This window comes from Cibotium barometz, chromosome 21 (assembly GCF_041138505.1).
Source record: "Cibotium barometz isolate CiBa-2024 chromosome 21, ASM4113850v1, whole genome shotgun sequence".
Lineage (NCBI taxonomy): Eukaryota > Viridiplantae > Streptophyta > Polypodiopsida > Cyatheales > Cibotiaceae > Cibotium > Cibotium barometz.
Genome location: NC_141066.1, coordinates 51,534,032 through 51,549,735, shown reverse-complemented (window position 1 = coordinate 51,549,735; position 15,704 = coordinate 51,534,032). Strand labels below are relative to the sequence as shown.

General features: G+C 44.8%; 1 protein-coding gene across 1 annotated transcript in view; it reads left to right on the top strand.

Annotated features, from left to right (window-relative positions):
* LOC147627335 (monogalactosyldiacylglycerol synthase, chloroplastic-like) overlaps positions 1-14,334 on the top strand; it is a 52,253-nt gene extending 37,919 nt beyond the window's left edge. The window contains exons 6-8 of the mRNA XM_086815970.1: positions 13,407-13,469; positions 13,589-13,663; positions 13,795-14,334. Coding sequence (XP_086672096.1) covers positions 13,407-13,469; positions 13,589-13,663; positions 13,795-14,034 — 378 coding nt within the window. The 3' untranslated portion in view covers positions 14,035-14,334. The remainder of the gene's footprint in view (positions 1-13,406; positions 13,470-13,588; positions 13,664-13,794) is intronic.
* The last annotated feature ends 1,370 nt before the right edge of the window (positions 14,335-15,704 follow it).

Here is a 15,704-nt window from a genome sequence, read left to right as displayed (position 1 = left end):
TAAGCTGCTGCATGCAATGGAGAGTAGTAGGAATTCCACCTTCCTAGACACAAGGCATGGATCTCCTCGTATCTGTCTTCGTCAGGCACGAAGTCTTTCAACTTCTCTATCATGTGATCCATGGCCTCGTAGACCTTGCCTATGCATGGTTGCATAGCGTCTACAATCCTCAATAGGTGGACTATGGGCCTCACCATAGCATCTGTGGTCTTCGCACGCTCCCACCAAGAGGCGTCATCCGCCCGTAGCCTACACTCTTGGCCAGTGTTTGTATGGGACTCTTGCATGGCGACAAACTCGTCGCTAAGGAAAAGTCCCCTCAAAGCACCGCTACAATCCTTCAACCGGTCCAACATGAGAAAGTTGTAGGCAAACCGGGTGTCGGAATATTTGAGGAGAGAGAGACAGGACCTCTTGTTGAACTCATGCCGAAGTCTTTGGTGGTTGAGGACAAAGGAGACCATGGTGTTGGCCCGCTCAGTGAGCGGGCTGATCCATGGTAATGCCCCGATGTCCTTGAGGAGGTTGTTTAGGCAATGAGCCATACAAAAGGACACCGTGACATGTCCATACATACCTTGGAGAATAGCTCCCGCGGCCCTATTGGAAGGCTCCCCATCCGCAACAAAGCCCACTACATGCTCGGGGCCAACGATCTCCATGGTGGTAGCCCACTCCGCCGCAAGCACATCCGCGCTCTTCCCAGTGCCGGATGCATCATGAGATGAGATGAAGTGCATCTCTCCGCGGGAATATGAATACTTCTCTTGCGGGTGTCACTCCATCCATCCACAATGAGGGAGACTCGGTTCCTCCCCCATTGCTGCTTTGTGTTGTCGGCCGCTTGCTCTACAATGCGCTTCTCCTTCTTGAGCAATGTAGTGTGCAAGCTCTCGGATGAGGGGAGCGTATAGGTTGAGCCATACTCCCCAATCTTCTTAACCATGACCTTGAAGTATCCCGACCTATTCGAGAAAGTAATTTACTAATGAGAAGGGGACTAGGTGATGAAAACATGAATGATGAATTGGCAATGATCGATTGCACTTACCTAGCCGCTTGAAAGGCAATGTGGTCGTGGAAGAAGAAGCAGGCCACCGCCATATCCACCTCCTCCTTCAACTTGGGGTTCCAATTCTCCCCAAGTGTAGATTGTTGTCGTGGGCCACGTAATGGTTGAGAGGCCGTGGAGATGGAGGGTGCTGGCGTCGTGGATGGAGTAACAGTCTGACTTGATGGTGAAGGTGATGGTGTGCATGATCCCGATCCACCACATGACTCCATTGTATAGGCTTGAGTTCCTCTCCCCATCGTCGCGGGATCCACGGCCACTCATGGTGTCCTTGTTGCTTCGACTGCCTCGTAGACGCTAAGCTTGTCAAGAAGTTCCCGTCTCTTCTTGGGCGTGACATTCGTGCAAAACCTCACCCCATGCCCACTCTCATGCAAGAGGTGGGCTCGCACTTTGTCGGCGCCACCCATTCGCCGGTACGGGCAAAGCTTGCATACCCATGTCCGAGAACCGCCTCCATGAGCGGATGGGGTGTAATTAACCTCCTCCCACCATGTCCGTCCCGTTGTCCTTCTACGGGAAGCCCCGGCACGTGAGGAGGATGCCATGGTGAAGATGGCTTGACTCTTGGGCCTTGAGGGATGAGAGAGAGAGAGAGAGAGAGAGAGAGAGAGAGAGAGAGAGGCCTAGAGCCTAGAGGCTTGGAAGTTGGAAGACTCAAGACTCAAGAGGCTTGATAGAGAGAGAGAGAGAGAGAGAGAGAGAGTAGGGCGGCGGCCCGCGGGCCTTGTGTGAGAGGCTTGGAACTTGGAAGTTGGAAGCTAGAAGAAGCTTGAAAGCTTGAAAGTTGTGTGTGCTTGTAGCCTTGTAGAGGCTTGTTCTTATATAGATAGGCAAGAGAGAGAGGCAAGCCTCGAGGGCAAGAGAGAGAGAGAGGGCCAAGCCTCAAAGGCTCAAGGCTCAAGGGCCTTTGCCCAAGCCATAAACGGCCAAGCCAACAACCATAAATGGCTAGAAATGGCGATTGCAACGGCTAGAAGAGGCGAGCGCAACGGCTCCCTGCTGTCCCCCCACAGAGCCGTCCCCCACCGGCGTCCCCGTCCCCGTCCCCGTCGCCTGTGAGTGACGCTTCCTAGGGGACGTCCGTCCGTCCCTATTTCGGCGTCCCTCCGTTCCAAACACTCGTCCCTTCCGTCCCCTGTGACTATGAATGCAATGCAGCTATATTAAATGAATGGGTTACAATGAAGATCTATGAATAGATCTATGCTGTCCTAGATGAAGATCTAACTCGAGGAGAGTGAGATATGCTGAATGCTGATGATGGATGACTGTTCCTTGTTCCAATGCCGAGGTCCACCACCTGGATGCGGGCTTTCCTCTATGTAGGACAAGGAGGATGAACTGATGCTGAATGTACTGAATATGCTGATGCAACTGCTGAATACGGATGCTGAAGATGAACTGTTGTTGCGCCCTTTGCTCCCTAGTAGGAAACGCTGAGGAGAACCCCTTTATGAGATGCTGAAAAACTGAGATGAACTGCTGTTATGATGCTTGCCTAGGGCTGAATGATGCGATGACTTTATATATGAAGAATTATTGCTGGTCGGCCAGATGGCATAGCTGCCGATTGGGCCCAAAAAAGGGTCTTTTGCTTAGGTGAGATGCACCTTTGCCTTTGGCTGCTGGCCAACACCTGTGCCTAATGCTTTCCATGCTGCCCATGCTGCTAATGTATGGCTAATACTTGAATTAATGCTTGAATGTCTGGGGATTGATCGTAGTAATCACAACGTTAGGCTAAAACTAAACTTCACTTATTAATGCTAAAGAGAGAAGACACTGTTGTCAATGCAATGCAATGCAACTATATTAAATGACTGGGTTACAATGAAGATATATGAATAGATCTATGCTGTCCTAGATGAAGATCTAACTCGGGGAGAGTGAGATATGCTGAATGTTGATGATGGATGACTGTTCCTTGTTCCAATGCTGAGGTCCACCACTTGGATGCCGGCTTTCCTCTATGTAGGACAAGGAGGATGAACTGATGCCGAATGTACTGAATACGGATGCTGAAGATGAACTGTTGTTTCCCCCTTTGCTCCTTAGTAGGAAATGCTGAGGAGAACCCCTTTATGAGATGCTGGAAAACTGAGACGAACTGCTGTTATGATGCTTGCCTAGGGCTGAATGATGCGATGACTTTATAATAATATATATATGAAGAATTATTGCTGGTCGACCAGCTTACTCCAGTCGGCCAGGTACCTAAATGCTCACGCCTATATTAAATGTTATATGCTGTGGTTGAGCTGCTAGAGATGCTGTCGGCCAGATGGCATAGCTGCCGACTGGGCCCAAAAAAGGGTCTTTTGCTTAGGTGAGGTGTGCCTTTGCCTTTGGCTGCTGGCCGCCACCTGCCTACTGCTTTCCATGCTGCCCATGCTGCTGCTAATGTATGTCTAATACTTGAATTAATGCTTGAATGTCCTACTAAATGCTTATGGATACTATGATATGCCATGTCACCTGTGCACTTGATGGGTGTGCACGTGACAGGATCATTGAAGAGGGGAGAGCTCACGGGCATCGGATATACTGTTGCTTTGTGGATTTCCGTAAGGCTTTTGATATCGTCCCACGGGCCAGGCTGATGAGGAGATTGCAGGATATGGGAGTGTTAGTAGAGATGCTTGGGGGATCATTACACTCTATGGTCAGTCACAGGCAGAGTACGGGCTCCAAGAGGTGACTTAGAGATCATACACAGCACTATCGGGGTGAAGCAGGGCTTCCCCTTGTGTTCTTACTCTATTTGGTCTATGCATTGACGAGATCTCGGATTATATAGTCAGACAGGGAGGACCAGGAGCACATTTAGTAGGAGTCCTGATACCGATCCTCTTGTATGGAGATGATATTGTTCTTATCTCTGATTCACCAGAGGGGTTGGAGAGGCACTTGGATGCATTACGGGCCTTTTGCGAGGACCGAGACCTTACTGTGAACCTTGGAAAGACCAAGGTCATGATCTTTAATACCTCCCCATAGTGGATAGGCAGATTTGTAGTACAGTTTACATACAGTTGAGAGCCTGTGGAGTATGTTACCTTATATGTATACATTGGGATCAGTTTTACTGGACCTCAGTTCTTGATGCGGAAGACGATCGAAGCTAGATTAATGAGGGGATATATAGCCCTTGGCTCGCTAGAGAGGACAAAGCTTTGGCTATTTGATACTCTAGTTACACCTGCACTACTGTATGGTGCCCCTAGCTGGGGTCCCAGCTTATACCATAGGAGGAGACAGAGGAGAGAGCCGACCAAGACAGATACAGAGGAGGTATATAATGGGCGGAAGTCGATGGAGAGGCCCCTAGTGGCGATGATGTCGCGCGTGATTAGGAGTAAGCCATTAGTGCCACATGAGATTGTGCAGGCAGAGATGGAGGCTCCACCGATAGTGATAGAGGCTCTGTTCCAGACAGTGACATATTAGCATATGCTACGGGAGCTTCCACTAGATAGATACCCCCGGCTAGCCATTCAGTCCGCGAGACAACTGACACTCGAGGGAGATGCAAAGTGCTGGTATGCATAGATAGGCACTTGGTTTGGCATGCACGGCATGCAGATGGAGGCACCCCCCCCCCCGTTCCAGTATAGCATAGAGGCCTCGTCTTTTGCTCTTAGCCGCACAGAGCGGAACAAGGTTATCAGGAAGGACATTGTCAGATTGGATACTTAGAGGACATGGAGTTCACCTAGTCGTCCATTGGGGGCGAAGATCACCTCCTATGCGTGACAGAGGATGGCTTCATCATCCGCCCACGCTACATGGACACACACCTATCTTTAGGGGTGAGATGTGCGATTGGCTAGATTCGCACCTCGTCCCACCAGCTAAGAGTGGAGACTAATATTTAAGCTTCAAGTGAGGTTTGAAAAGTGTGAATACTGGAAAGCTTCTTTGTCGTTGATTGACAAGTTATATTCTGTGTTGAGTTTACAGCTTACCTAGCCTTGCCAAAACATGTGTCATGACTCATTGCTAGCCTCTCGTCCTAATCTTCACTCCGTTGTCACACCGAAGAGCTCTATAGCCATGGGGTGTGTAGGAAGAGTGTGAATCACCTTGATGGAGGTGAGAAGAAGGATTCCTACACTATTGATCTCACTCATAAGAGGTGAAAGAAGGGGGGAATCTCATGCAAGAGAGATCCTACAACCACTCTTATCCAAGGAGGAATCCATCAAGCAAGCAAGGATCCAAAAGTGTTGGGATTCGGAGTCTCATGTGTTTGTGTGTGTGTGTGTGTGTGTGTGTGTGTGTGTGTGTGTGTGTGTGTGTACTCTCTCTCGCTTGACAGGGTACACACACACACACACACACACACACACACACACACACAAACTGTGTGTGTGTGTACTCTCTCTCGCTTGACAGGGTACACACACACACACACACACACACACACACACACACGAAAGATGAGAAACCATGCTATGTTTGGGGAGGCATATGCTTACTTAAAGATGAATTTGTGACAATCCCTCTATTACTACTTACAGTTGGAGGACATTGCTTTTAGCTACTTTGAAGTGTTTTTCCATTCCTTCTGAAGTTCTTTGAAAATTTAATAAAGCAAGCAAGGATCCAGAAGTGTTGGGATTCGGAGTCTCACGTGTTCGTGTGTGTGTGTGTGTGTGTGCGCGCGCGCGTGTGTACTCTCTCTCGCTTGACAGGGTACACACACACACACACACGAAAGATGAGAAACAATGCTATGTTTGGGCAGATGCCTCAAGAGGCATATGCTTACTTCAAGATGAATTTGTGACAATCGCTCCATTACTAACAGTTGGAGGACATTGCTTTTAGCTAGTTTGAGGTGTTTTTCCATTGCTTCTGACGTTCTTTGAAGATGGACTTATCTTGAGTCCATCTCCTATATTGTACATAGGTCATTGTTAATAGAAGCATGGTTTTCACCAAAAAAAAAGAGTGTGTAGAGAGATCCCAACAGTGGTGCTCGCTTGCTTTCCTGTTCGTCAATTTAGTGCGCAGTGTGTGTGTGTGTGAGAAGAGAGTCAAGGTCGTGGCTTGTTCTTGCTGGAGAAAGGGCTGTCGACTGTTCCGGCACAGAGAGAGCCGTCACCTCTTTCTGTGGGCCATCGATTGTACTTGCTGGCCATCGTTGACAACCTTCTTCTGCTTCTTCTTGTGGACCTGTTCCTTTCTTGCCTGCTGGCCGTCAATATTGCTCATAGCTGCTGCCTCTGCTTTTGTGAGGAACATAATCAGCATGCTCTCACTAGACAAATTGGTTATTTCCATTGACTATGATCCATATTATGGAGGCTTGACTACTTTTTCCGGTGTTTGTGTACTTATATGACATGCTTTACACACAATTGTGGCCTATAATGATCCATATGGTAGACTGAACATTGTGCAACCCATTTTAAATGGGCAGGCTTTTGAATTTGCGTTGGTTTTTTCTCCTTTGGTATTTGCTCATCACCGTGCCTTGCTTTGGCAAAAACTTACGCAGTATCCATGGATGACTAATGCTTTTTTCCATGGATGACTAATGCTTTTTAAGTTTCAAGAGCTGTCTCAACTATTCCTTAAGCTCAATGGCTTCAGGAATAGACATCTTGTAGGCCCTCTTTGTAGTAGGTTGCGCTCTTGGTATCAACTCAATTTCGTGATCCACTTCACGAATTGGGGCATCTCTATCAAATCCTCTGAAATGTATTAGCATATTCACTCAAACGACTTAGGCTCTTTAATTTGACTTCTTGCCAATCGGATTAAGCTTGACAATGTAACTTGCGTGCTTCTATCTCAAGCCCTTTAAGTATTCTAGATGCCTTTACAAGTTGTAAGGGAGGAGCTCTTGTCACTCCGATCCCTTGCACCTTGTTCCGATGGATATCTATAAAGGTAATGGTCTCTTTGTGGCAATGAATATCGGCATGCTTTTGGGTGAGCCAATCCATTCCTAGAATACCATCATATAATTCAAGAAGCAAGACTTTGAATCTGCATTCAGTTGCATTGCCATCAAGAGAAAATTGAATGTTGTCTGTCTCATGGTGAGAGAAGCATCTTTCCACTAGCCAATTCAACTTGTAATGGTTTACCACTTCTCTAGTCTAGTTCAACTGTCGCAAGCAGCTAGGCGATATGAACAAATGAGTACTACCAAAATCAATTAAAAGCTTAAGTTGTTTACGTTGGTAGTCTTATGGTGCTTGCATGATGGAGAATTGTTGATTCCAACCTTGATGCTCTATAGTTGCACAAATTCTTTTTTTTTTCTTCTTCTTCCAAGTTTGCTACAGTAACAGCTTTGAAGATAGTAGATTGAGTTTGGATGTTTCTTCTCTGATTTTCCCAAATTTGGGACGGGGATCCTTGATTGCTTTGCAGTTGCTGGTCTCTGAAAGCGGGGTCGTATGGTACTTTGAGTAGGATGGGCCGAGACTTGTGCCTTGGGACATTCACTCATAATGTCCAAGCTACTGGCACCGAAAACATCTTCTCTCCATTTGGAGTTGTTGCAGTGACCCATCTGTTACTGCGGACACATCTCTTACGGACCCGTACTCCAAGGACCTTGGTTGGATCCTATGCTTCTGTTTCGTGTAGACTTGGGCATCTCTTGATTTCCAAATGGAGCGAAAGTTCTCTTCGGGGCAGGAGGAGGGAAATTCTTCGACTTACAGGTTTCCTTAGGAAAGGCTTTAGCAAAGTCCTCCACCATTCTTGCCGCTTCAGCAATAGAATTTGGCATTCTTTACAAGAGTACCCATGGGGGGGTTAAGCTTTCCGATAAATCTTTTTAAAAGAGCAGCTTTGTCCATTGGCAAATCCAAGGCTCCTTGAATTATGAGAGGGAGACGACTCTTATTTATACAAAACCTTGGCTCTAAAAAAGCCAAAAACAAAACTCTCTAAATTTGACCATCTATTAATGTGCACACCTCTAAATATGCAATAATCTAAACTAATGACTTTATTGTAGATGATCCAATTATTCCTTATGATGAGATTCAACTAATCCAAGCTGCCTAGCGGCATAGATTTACAATGTTCTCACAATCTTAACATCAATTTAATGCAAATTTATGTGACAAAATCGTGGTATCAATGGTTGCTATGAAGAAAAACTAAATTTTCTCAAAATTTATTCAACCATTTAACGCTTTGGAAATTCAACAACTTAATGAAGATAAGAAAATGACATCTTTATTTTATCAAAAGGTTTATTACATCAGTGGGGAATTCCACAACTCCTAAACAAAGGAAATTGTCTATTCGGTCCTACTATTACGAACTTCTGGTGAGGGAGGTACATACTCATATGATTCAATCTAGACAAATATTTGTCCAAGGTATACTGACTTCTACCATGAATCTTGTATTCCTTTACTAGATTTATCCTTTCCATGCTCTTGGATACACATAGGTTTGAGGCATAATAGGGTAAATAATCAATGCCAATTTCTATACTGAATTTTGTTTCAATTTGATCCAAATATGCCTCTATATAAAAAGAGGCTGATATGGTTGGCCAAAATAATACTCTCTACAGCTTCGATAAAAGGCAGCTACTGTTAGATGTCTATTATTGGCTAACTTTTGAAACACGACCTCAAGAATCTTTTGCTCTTGTGCGGATGTCCAACCCTGAGCCATTACTGCACTTTTCAACTTTACACACCTAAAATTTGCACAGAAGACAATCGACAAACAAGAATACACATCATGTATTTCATTATATCAAGTTTATTTATATACAAACAGATTCATAAATCTCATCAATCCTATGCCTCTGTCTTATCACGAGCTCTCTCCTTGTTGCATGCGCGGAAGCCTTGCTGTACTGATCCACAACCCTAAGCTTGATTCAGAACAAGATGCTGATTTAAACATGATTAAGACAATGGAGAGAGAAGAAGTGAGAGAGAGTTGGTGTCAGGTTTTTTTGTATTTAATATGGTGCCAAAAAGTGGCTGAATGCTTGTATACATGGTTAGGCCCTTGGTCAGCTCCTTAGGGGTTTGGCCCCCTTTCTACATGATTAATGTTGACTTCTATTTAAAATGATGAATTGACTTGATGTCCTGCTGAATGATAACTTCATGCTTTCATATTATGCTGAGGTGCTGGTTGGCCAGCTTTGGACATGAATATTCATGACTTTTGCTGCGCTTCATGCACTGTTTGCCCCAACTTGCTGGCCTTCCACCTGATGATAGCTGACTGGCTGCTAGGGTCCACCATGGGCTGTCGACTGCTGGCTGAGAGCTCCTGATGGCTGCCGACTGGGTTCCCATGCCCTCGTATGCTTATGATGCTGTTCATGGTGATGGTGTTACAGCTCCTCAAAATCAAAGACGTGGCTAAACCTACCACTAAAAAACTAATCCAAACTCACGTGAGCCTAGCAGCCAAATTGGCATGAGCCCAGCAAGCCAAACTCGCGCGAGCCCAACAAGCCAAACTGGAGTGAGCCTAGTTGCTCCAAACTCACGCGAGCATAGAACTTGTCAAACCCGCATGATCTGATTTCATTCAAACTCACTAATTACGTGTGTGTGCGTGTGTGCGTGCGCGTTTTCAACTTGTGCAAGAGTGTATTACTCAATACACTCTTGCGGTTCAAACCTGCGTGATTCTAAAAATCAGAAATCGACACGAATCAATCAAACCGCCCTAACTGATTGTGTTAATACCTGTGTGTCTTGTACGAGTGGCCAAATCTCAAAACCATCGTGATTCCATTAGCTCTTTCCCTGTCCTATCTAGCCAGGTGCCAATCACTTAGGGACAAGGCTGATTCCTCTAGAGAAACGCCTTGATGCAAGCCCGGTCTGGAAAGATTGTTGGAAACAACAATCTGGTCGACTACAGTGCATTTGTCAAGTCAAATGCTTACCTTACCCATATGCCCAAACATGCGCCTTTGGGAGCTTTGTCATATAGAGCCGCGAAATGCAACTTCCAATTGTGGGTGTACTAGCCTCTTATCTGCATTCTCACTCCATTGTCAAACGGGAGTGCTCTATTGCCGTGGGTATAGAGGAAGAGCTTTATTCACATTGATGAGGCAAGAAGAGGTGGGTAGCTCATGAGAGAGAAGCCTACAATCAAACCTATCAATGTAAGCATCCATCAATCTAGGCAAGGATGCAACAAAACACAAGTAAGCAAGAGGGTAGGGAGAAGAGAGAGAACTCAAAAGTATCTATTACAAGATAATGATTGTGTATTGCTTAATGTCAAAAATACCTTATATACAAATAGCTAGTATTCACATTTGGCCGGCCATAACTTAAAAGTAGTATTTCTATCCTTAAGCAAGTATATATATGAAGTCTGTGACTTCTCTATTGGGCATTAAGTAGCATTGTTTTACAAGGAATAGGCTTCTGTTACTTGTGGATAAGATGGCGATGCATCTTATAGTAGAACGGGTGGACGAAACCATGTTAACCGAAGTGGTTAATTTACCCCCCTTCCTTATGGTGACCGCCTCCTCGGATCAGCAAGCTCGGGTGGTGAAGATGCCTCTGGTTCCAAAGAGGTGAAGATGGTCGAAGGGGTATTGAAGGTTTAGTGTTAGTGTTTTTTTGTGTATGTTAAAAGTGAAAATAAAGATAAACGGTAAAAATAACATAAAATAGATTTAAAATAAAAATAAATAAAAACTATAAAGCAGAAATAAATTTTTAAGGAGAGGCGGTTAATCTTAATGCAAATGATAGGGGAAATGAGATGGAGGGAGAGGAGTTATTTTAATAGGCAAACGAGGGAATGCTAAATAAAAGAGCTTTGGGGGTGTTTTTATTAATAATTTATAAGTCATTCCTAGTGTATGTATCTCTACAATTGACAGGGGTTGCTACATTACATATGATGTACAAAATAGGCTAAGGCTTCGGAGATTACCTTGTGAGCTCTTTCAGCAAGGGCAAAAAATTTGTTCATCCATTCCATAGGTTGGATGCCACCACCACCAATTTCGCTAGTGCACTTGATGGTACCTTACCTTCCAATTGGAGTTGGTGTTGCGGCGTTGCGCACCGGGGTGTTGTGGAGCCTTGGTGATCCCATTGAGCCTTGAGATTGCTTGGTGGTGCCAAGGGAGTTGGTGCGCGGCTCACTTGGAGAGTCGGTGCCATGGGTGGCTCTACGTTGATGAAAGTGAAAATAGGTAGGTGTCACACGGACTTGGTATTGGCTCTTGAAGCTTGGTGCCGGTTGATCTTCTGACTTCTTTGGGGGCACTAACTGGCTCTTGATGCTCTGTGGAAGGGATAGCAACTGCTCTCCATGCTTGGTTAGGCTTTGGGAGTGGCGCGGGAGGCATGGCTAGGTCTCCACTCTATCTTCAGTTTGGCATTCGATGGCTTGGATGCAGAGGCTGGGTGCCTTTGTACTGATCCACAGACCTAAGCATACTTAAGAACAATGATGCTAATTACTTATGATTAAGACAGAGAGGAGAGAGAAGAAGAGAGAGATTAGTGTTCATGTTTTCTGTGTTACTATGGTAACTGATAATTTTACATGAATGAGGGCTTGGTCACGTATGCCCCTTTTGCATAACTTCTACTTGCTATGGCTGAATGATGAACTAAACTTCTGATTATATGACTTGTCTAAAATGTTGAAAATGACATGATATATTAGTATGTGATGCCAGTCAGCCAGCTGAAAATACTGTCGGCCTGATGCTTGGTTAAAACCTGGATTAAATGCTGATTATCTTCTGATTTTCTGCCCACACATGCTGCCCTTCCTGTAGCACATGGCCGACTGCATGCACAAGGCCTGAAGCCAGCCGACAGGTCCTGTGACCTTCCCATGACCTAGATGATGGTGCTGTGCTGCTTGTTATGATGATGCTAACAGTGCTGTAGCTAATGCTGCTGCTGATGATGATCTTGCTAAGGATGATGCTTCTGATGTTGACGCTAAGGATGATGACTTTGATGCGGCTACTTCTTTTGATGATGACGCTTTACTGCTGCTCTAATCAGGGATTGGACAGTTCATGCTGAAGGTTAAGTCAGGCATGGGCGTGCACTGACAGCCTTGAACTTTCGGACCCAAATGTGGGGGTTCCTTTGGTAAAAGCCTCCAGGTTCTAGCTACTTTGTCGAGATCCAATAGAGTGAGATGAAACTGGGGTTTGGGGCTGCCGCTTGACTTCCTTCATCCTAGGAGATTCTGGCGCTAACGACTTGGTGTTTGGAACCCAAATGGTAGGGTCTCCCTCATAGGAGCCTTGAGCTTCTAACGTTTTGTTAGGAATTTAAAGGGGCTCGGGTTGTGGGTAAGACTGCTACTTGTTGCTCTTGGTTGGCATGCTTTTGCTTGTAGAAAGTGTAATTCACCTAGGTAGGTGTGAGAACTTATTGAGCTCAGTATGCAAATAGTTAAACACTTCAACACTTACGGATATATGACACAATGCACTAACAAAGCTGAAAATAAAGTTTTGCACAGAAAACCAACACGGGCCGCGTGTTTGGGGGGGGGGGGGACCCCTCCCTAAGTGCATTTGTATTTCTAGGAGTATTTTGTTGTATATAACCACGGGTACCATGTGCCAAGCTTGCCATGAACAAAAGAAATGAATACATGTACCAAACAGTTTAGTCGGTGTAGATGTCGTATTAGCACAAATGTAGCAATTGTTATGACGCTCATATGCCCCTGTGATACATAATATTATGCATTAAGATGGGAAATGGTTGACTGAACACATAATTGACACTTTCGGAATGAAGCAGTCACCATTTAAGCTCCAGTTGTCTTCACTGGATGACATTGTTTAGGCCTTGCTGCTGACCATATGTGCTGCAAATGAATGCCCCACCCTCGGTGTGGGCATGGGATCTGTGGAGCTGATGTTTGTAAGGCCCCTTTTATGAGGAGCAAGCCCTATAAAAGGCCCTAGACCTCCCCATTTCAAAGATCATCCCTCTTTATTCGCTTGTTTGGAATTTGCAAGCCATCTGTTGTATGAACGGGGATATTCAACAGTAAATTTTGGCTTATCCTCCTCCTCTTTTGTTATGTGATCTTGTGCCTATGGAAAGATCGTGCATGTTTGGGTGATGTTGGTCACATTACATAGTGTGCTCTCTTTCATGGTATGAGGACATTCTGATGCTCGGCAATCTGTTCTTATCATTCTAGTTGGGCAAGAGTCTCTTGTAGTTTTAGCTTTGCCTCTGTTCCAAGTCATGAATTTGTAGCTGCGCTTCTGATTGTTTCTTGGGGTCGTGTCATGGTGTTAAATTTAGGTATCCATTTCAGCAAATAAATTATGTCAGCTATTGATTTGTTCTGCTTGCAGATAAGGGGTTTTCAGACAAACATGGAAGAATGGATGGGAGCATGTGATTGCATTATCACAAAGGTAGTGATTGATACTTCCTCTGTCTCTTGGTCTCTGACTTTGTAGTCTATGATGCTTTTCGTTCATGTGGTTTACTGTGGCTACATATAATGTTATGTTTGTTCCCTCAAAATTTTCAGGCAGGGCCAGGCACTATTGCAGAAGCAATGATCCGTGGGCTTCCTCTTCTGCTGAATGACTACATAGCAGGCCAGGTGCTGTTGCTTCACTAGTTTGAATTCCTAGCCATGATGGGCAATCTCAGAAGCCACCCGGTGTGTGCACTCAGTATACATCAATTGGGGATTATTTACAGCAAAATTTGGGGTTTTTTTTTTTTTGACAGGAGGTCGGGAATGTGCCATATGTGGTGAACAATGGTGCAGGCAAATTTTGTAAAGACCCAAAACAGATAGCCAACATTGTTGCAGAGTGGTTCGGTCCGAAAGCTGAGGAGCTTCGGGAGATGTCATGCAACGCGTTGAAGCTGGCCAGGCCTGATGCTGTCTTCAAGATAGTGCATGACTTGGATGAGCTGGTTCGGCAAAAGGAAAGCGTGCCTGAGCCTGCTCTGGCCTTCTCATAGAGTGGCCTTAGAGCTCAAAGCTAGGTGATTTTCTGCTGATAACATTGCCTTTTCAGGATAAAAGTTGCTGTTGAGAGGTGGCAAAGAGCCTGTTTTCTTCTCCGATCACTGCACTTTGTACATTATGGGCTCATTTCCCCTGGCTTGTCCCCATCCTCTTTTGCTTGCAGGAGTATCGTGTTCTTATTTTTGACACACAACCAGATTTTCTGTATTCCTCTTCATTTTGCAGTTGTTCTGTGGCGGCTTCTCTCTCATATTTTTTTAAAACTCTTCTGTCGGTTGTGTTCCTTGTTTTAATAGCTTGTTCTTTGCGATTATGGAAGCAATTCTTGCTGGACATTGGCTTAATGTGGGAGAGATTATCTGCTTTTTGGTTTATTAGGCTCATATCAATTAGTACTAAAAAGTACCGGTCTGTGCACAATTGGAAATGGTATGTGCATTCATTTACCCAAAAAAGCACATTTTAGGAAGTGGCCAACCTATGGCCATTATCCAAAGTGCAAAATAGCTTCTTGACAAATTAGTTATAGTGGTGAAATGTGATGTGATGAGGCTCTACCATGATGGACATTTTGTAATGTTTGTAAAGACACTGTTTACAAGGAAGAAATTTAAAAAAAAGTGCAGTTGAGGTGTCGTTTCCCACAACGCTAGCATGATTTGATTAGGAACAAGAGTTGTGAGGATTCGTTCTTTCCAAGAAATAGTTTGTCCAAAGTAATAAGAGTTTACATGTAGTGTTGCATATACTTAAGTCTATGGCTTGATGACTATGGAAAACCTATGTTCGAATTGGTTTTATCGTTTACGATTCATAAGCTTACAAACATTAGTCATTTGTTTTATGCAAAACCTTATATGCATGGACTTATGGTTATTTATGTGACGGGAAAGCCCAATCTTGAGGAGGAAGACTATCGTTGGTTCCTTGGGTACATGTCTTCGAAGGTGACCACTCTATGGCCGTGGAAGTATTTGACCATATCGTAAAGGTTGAGTTGCTAATAGAAGTTGGGGCCTTCATTGAGATCGAAGACCAATCACTCTTTGCTTGTTTATTAGTTCTTTGGCACACCTCCCGAGGCAAATAAGAAATCCATGTGTTGGTTTACCAGATGGATTTCGACCATGTCAAAAGGGATATCCAGGTGACTATGGAGGTTGCCTTGGAATGTGAGATCTCGGACAATTAGTGGGTATGTGAGTTGTTGTTCATGGACATGTAAGGACACCCTCGGGTCCTTGTCATCTTCACTGGCTTTTTCTAGAGTGGTCTATGGTGGTTCCTCATTGAGAGCCGGCCCCTTGTGGAATGGGGACTCATGGATGCACTTAATGAGGACGTTAATGGAGGATGTGGCAAGGTTAGATACAAGCAGATGGGACTCCATGGAGTATAGCAATGTATGTCCGTGAAAGAAATGGCTTTGGTCAAAGAACATGTTGAGGTGACGGTGGGTTGCTACGCAACGGTGATACGGGTCGAAGATGGGGTTGGAAATAGGGTCTTAATAAGATGTTGGACTGAAGCAAGTATAGGGCTAGCATGCAATTGATGAGGGTAAGGTTATACCATGGGAGACTGGCTCATGGTGGGTAGTGTGTCAAGGTTAGTAGCCCATGAGAGGAACATGTATAGCTTTCATTGGGCACGCCCTTCCAAT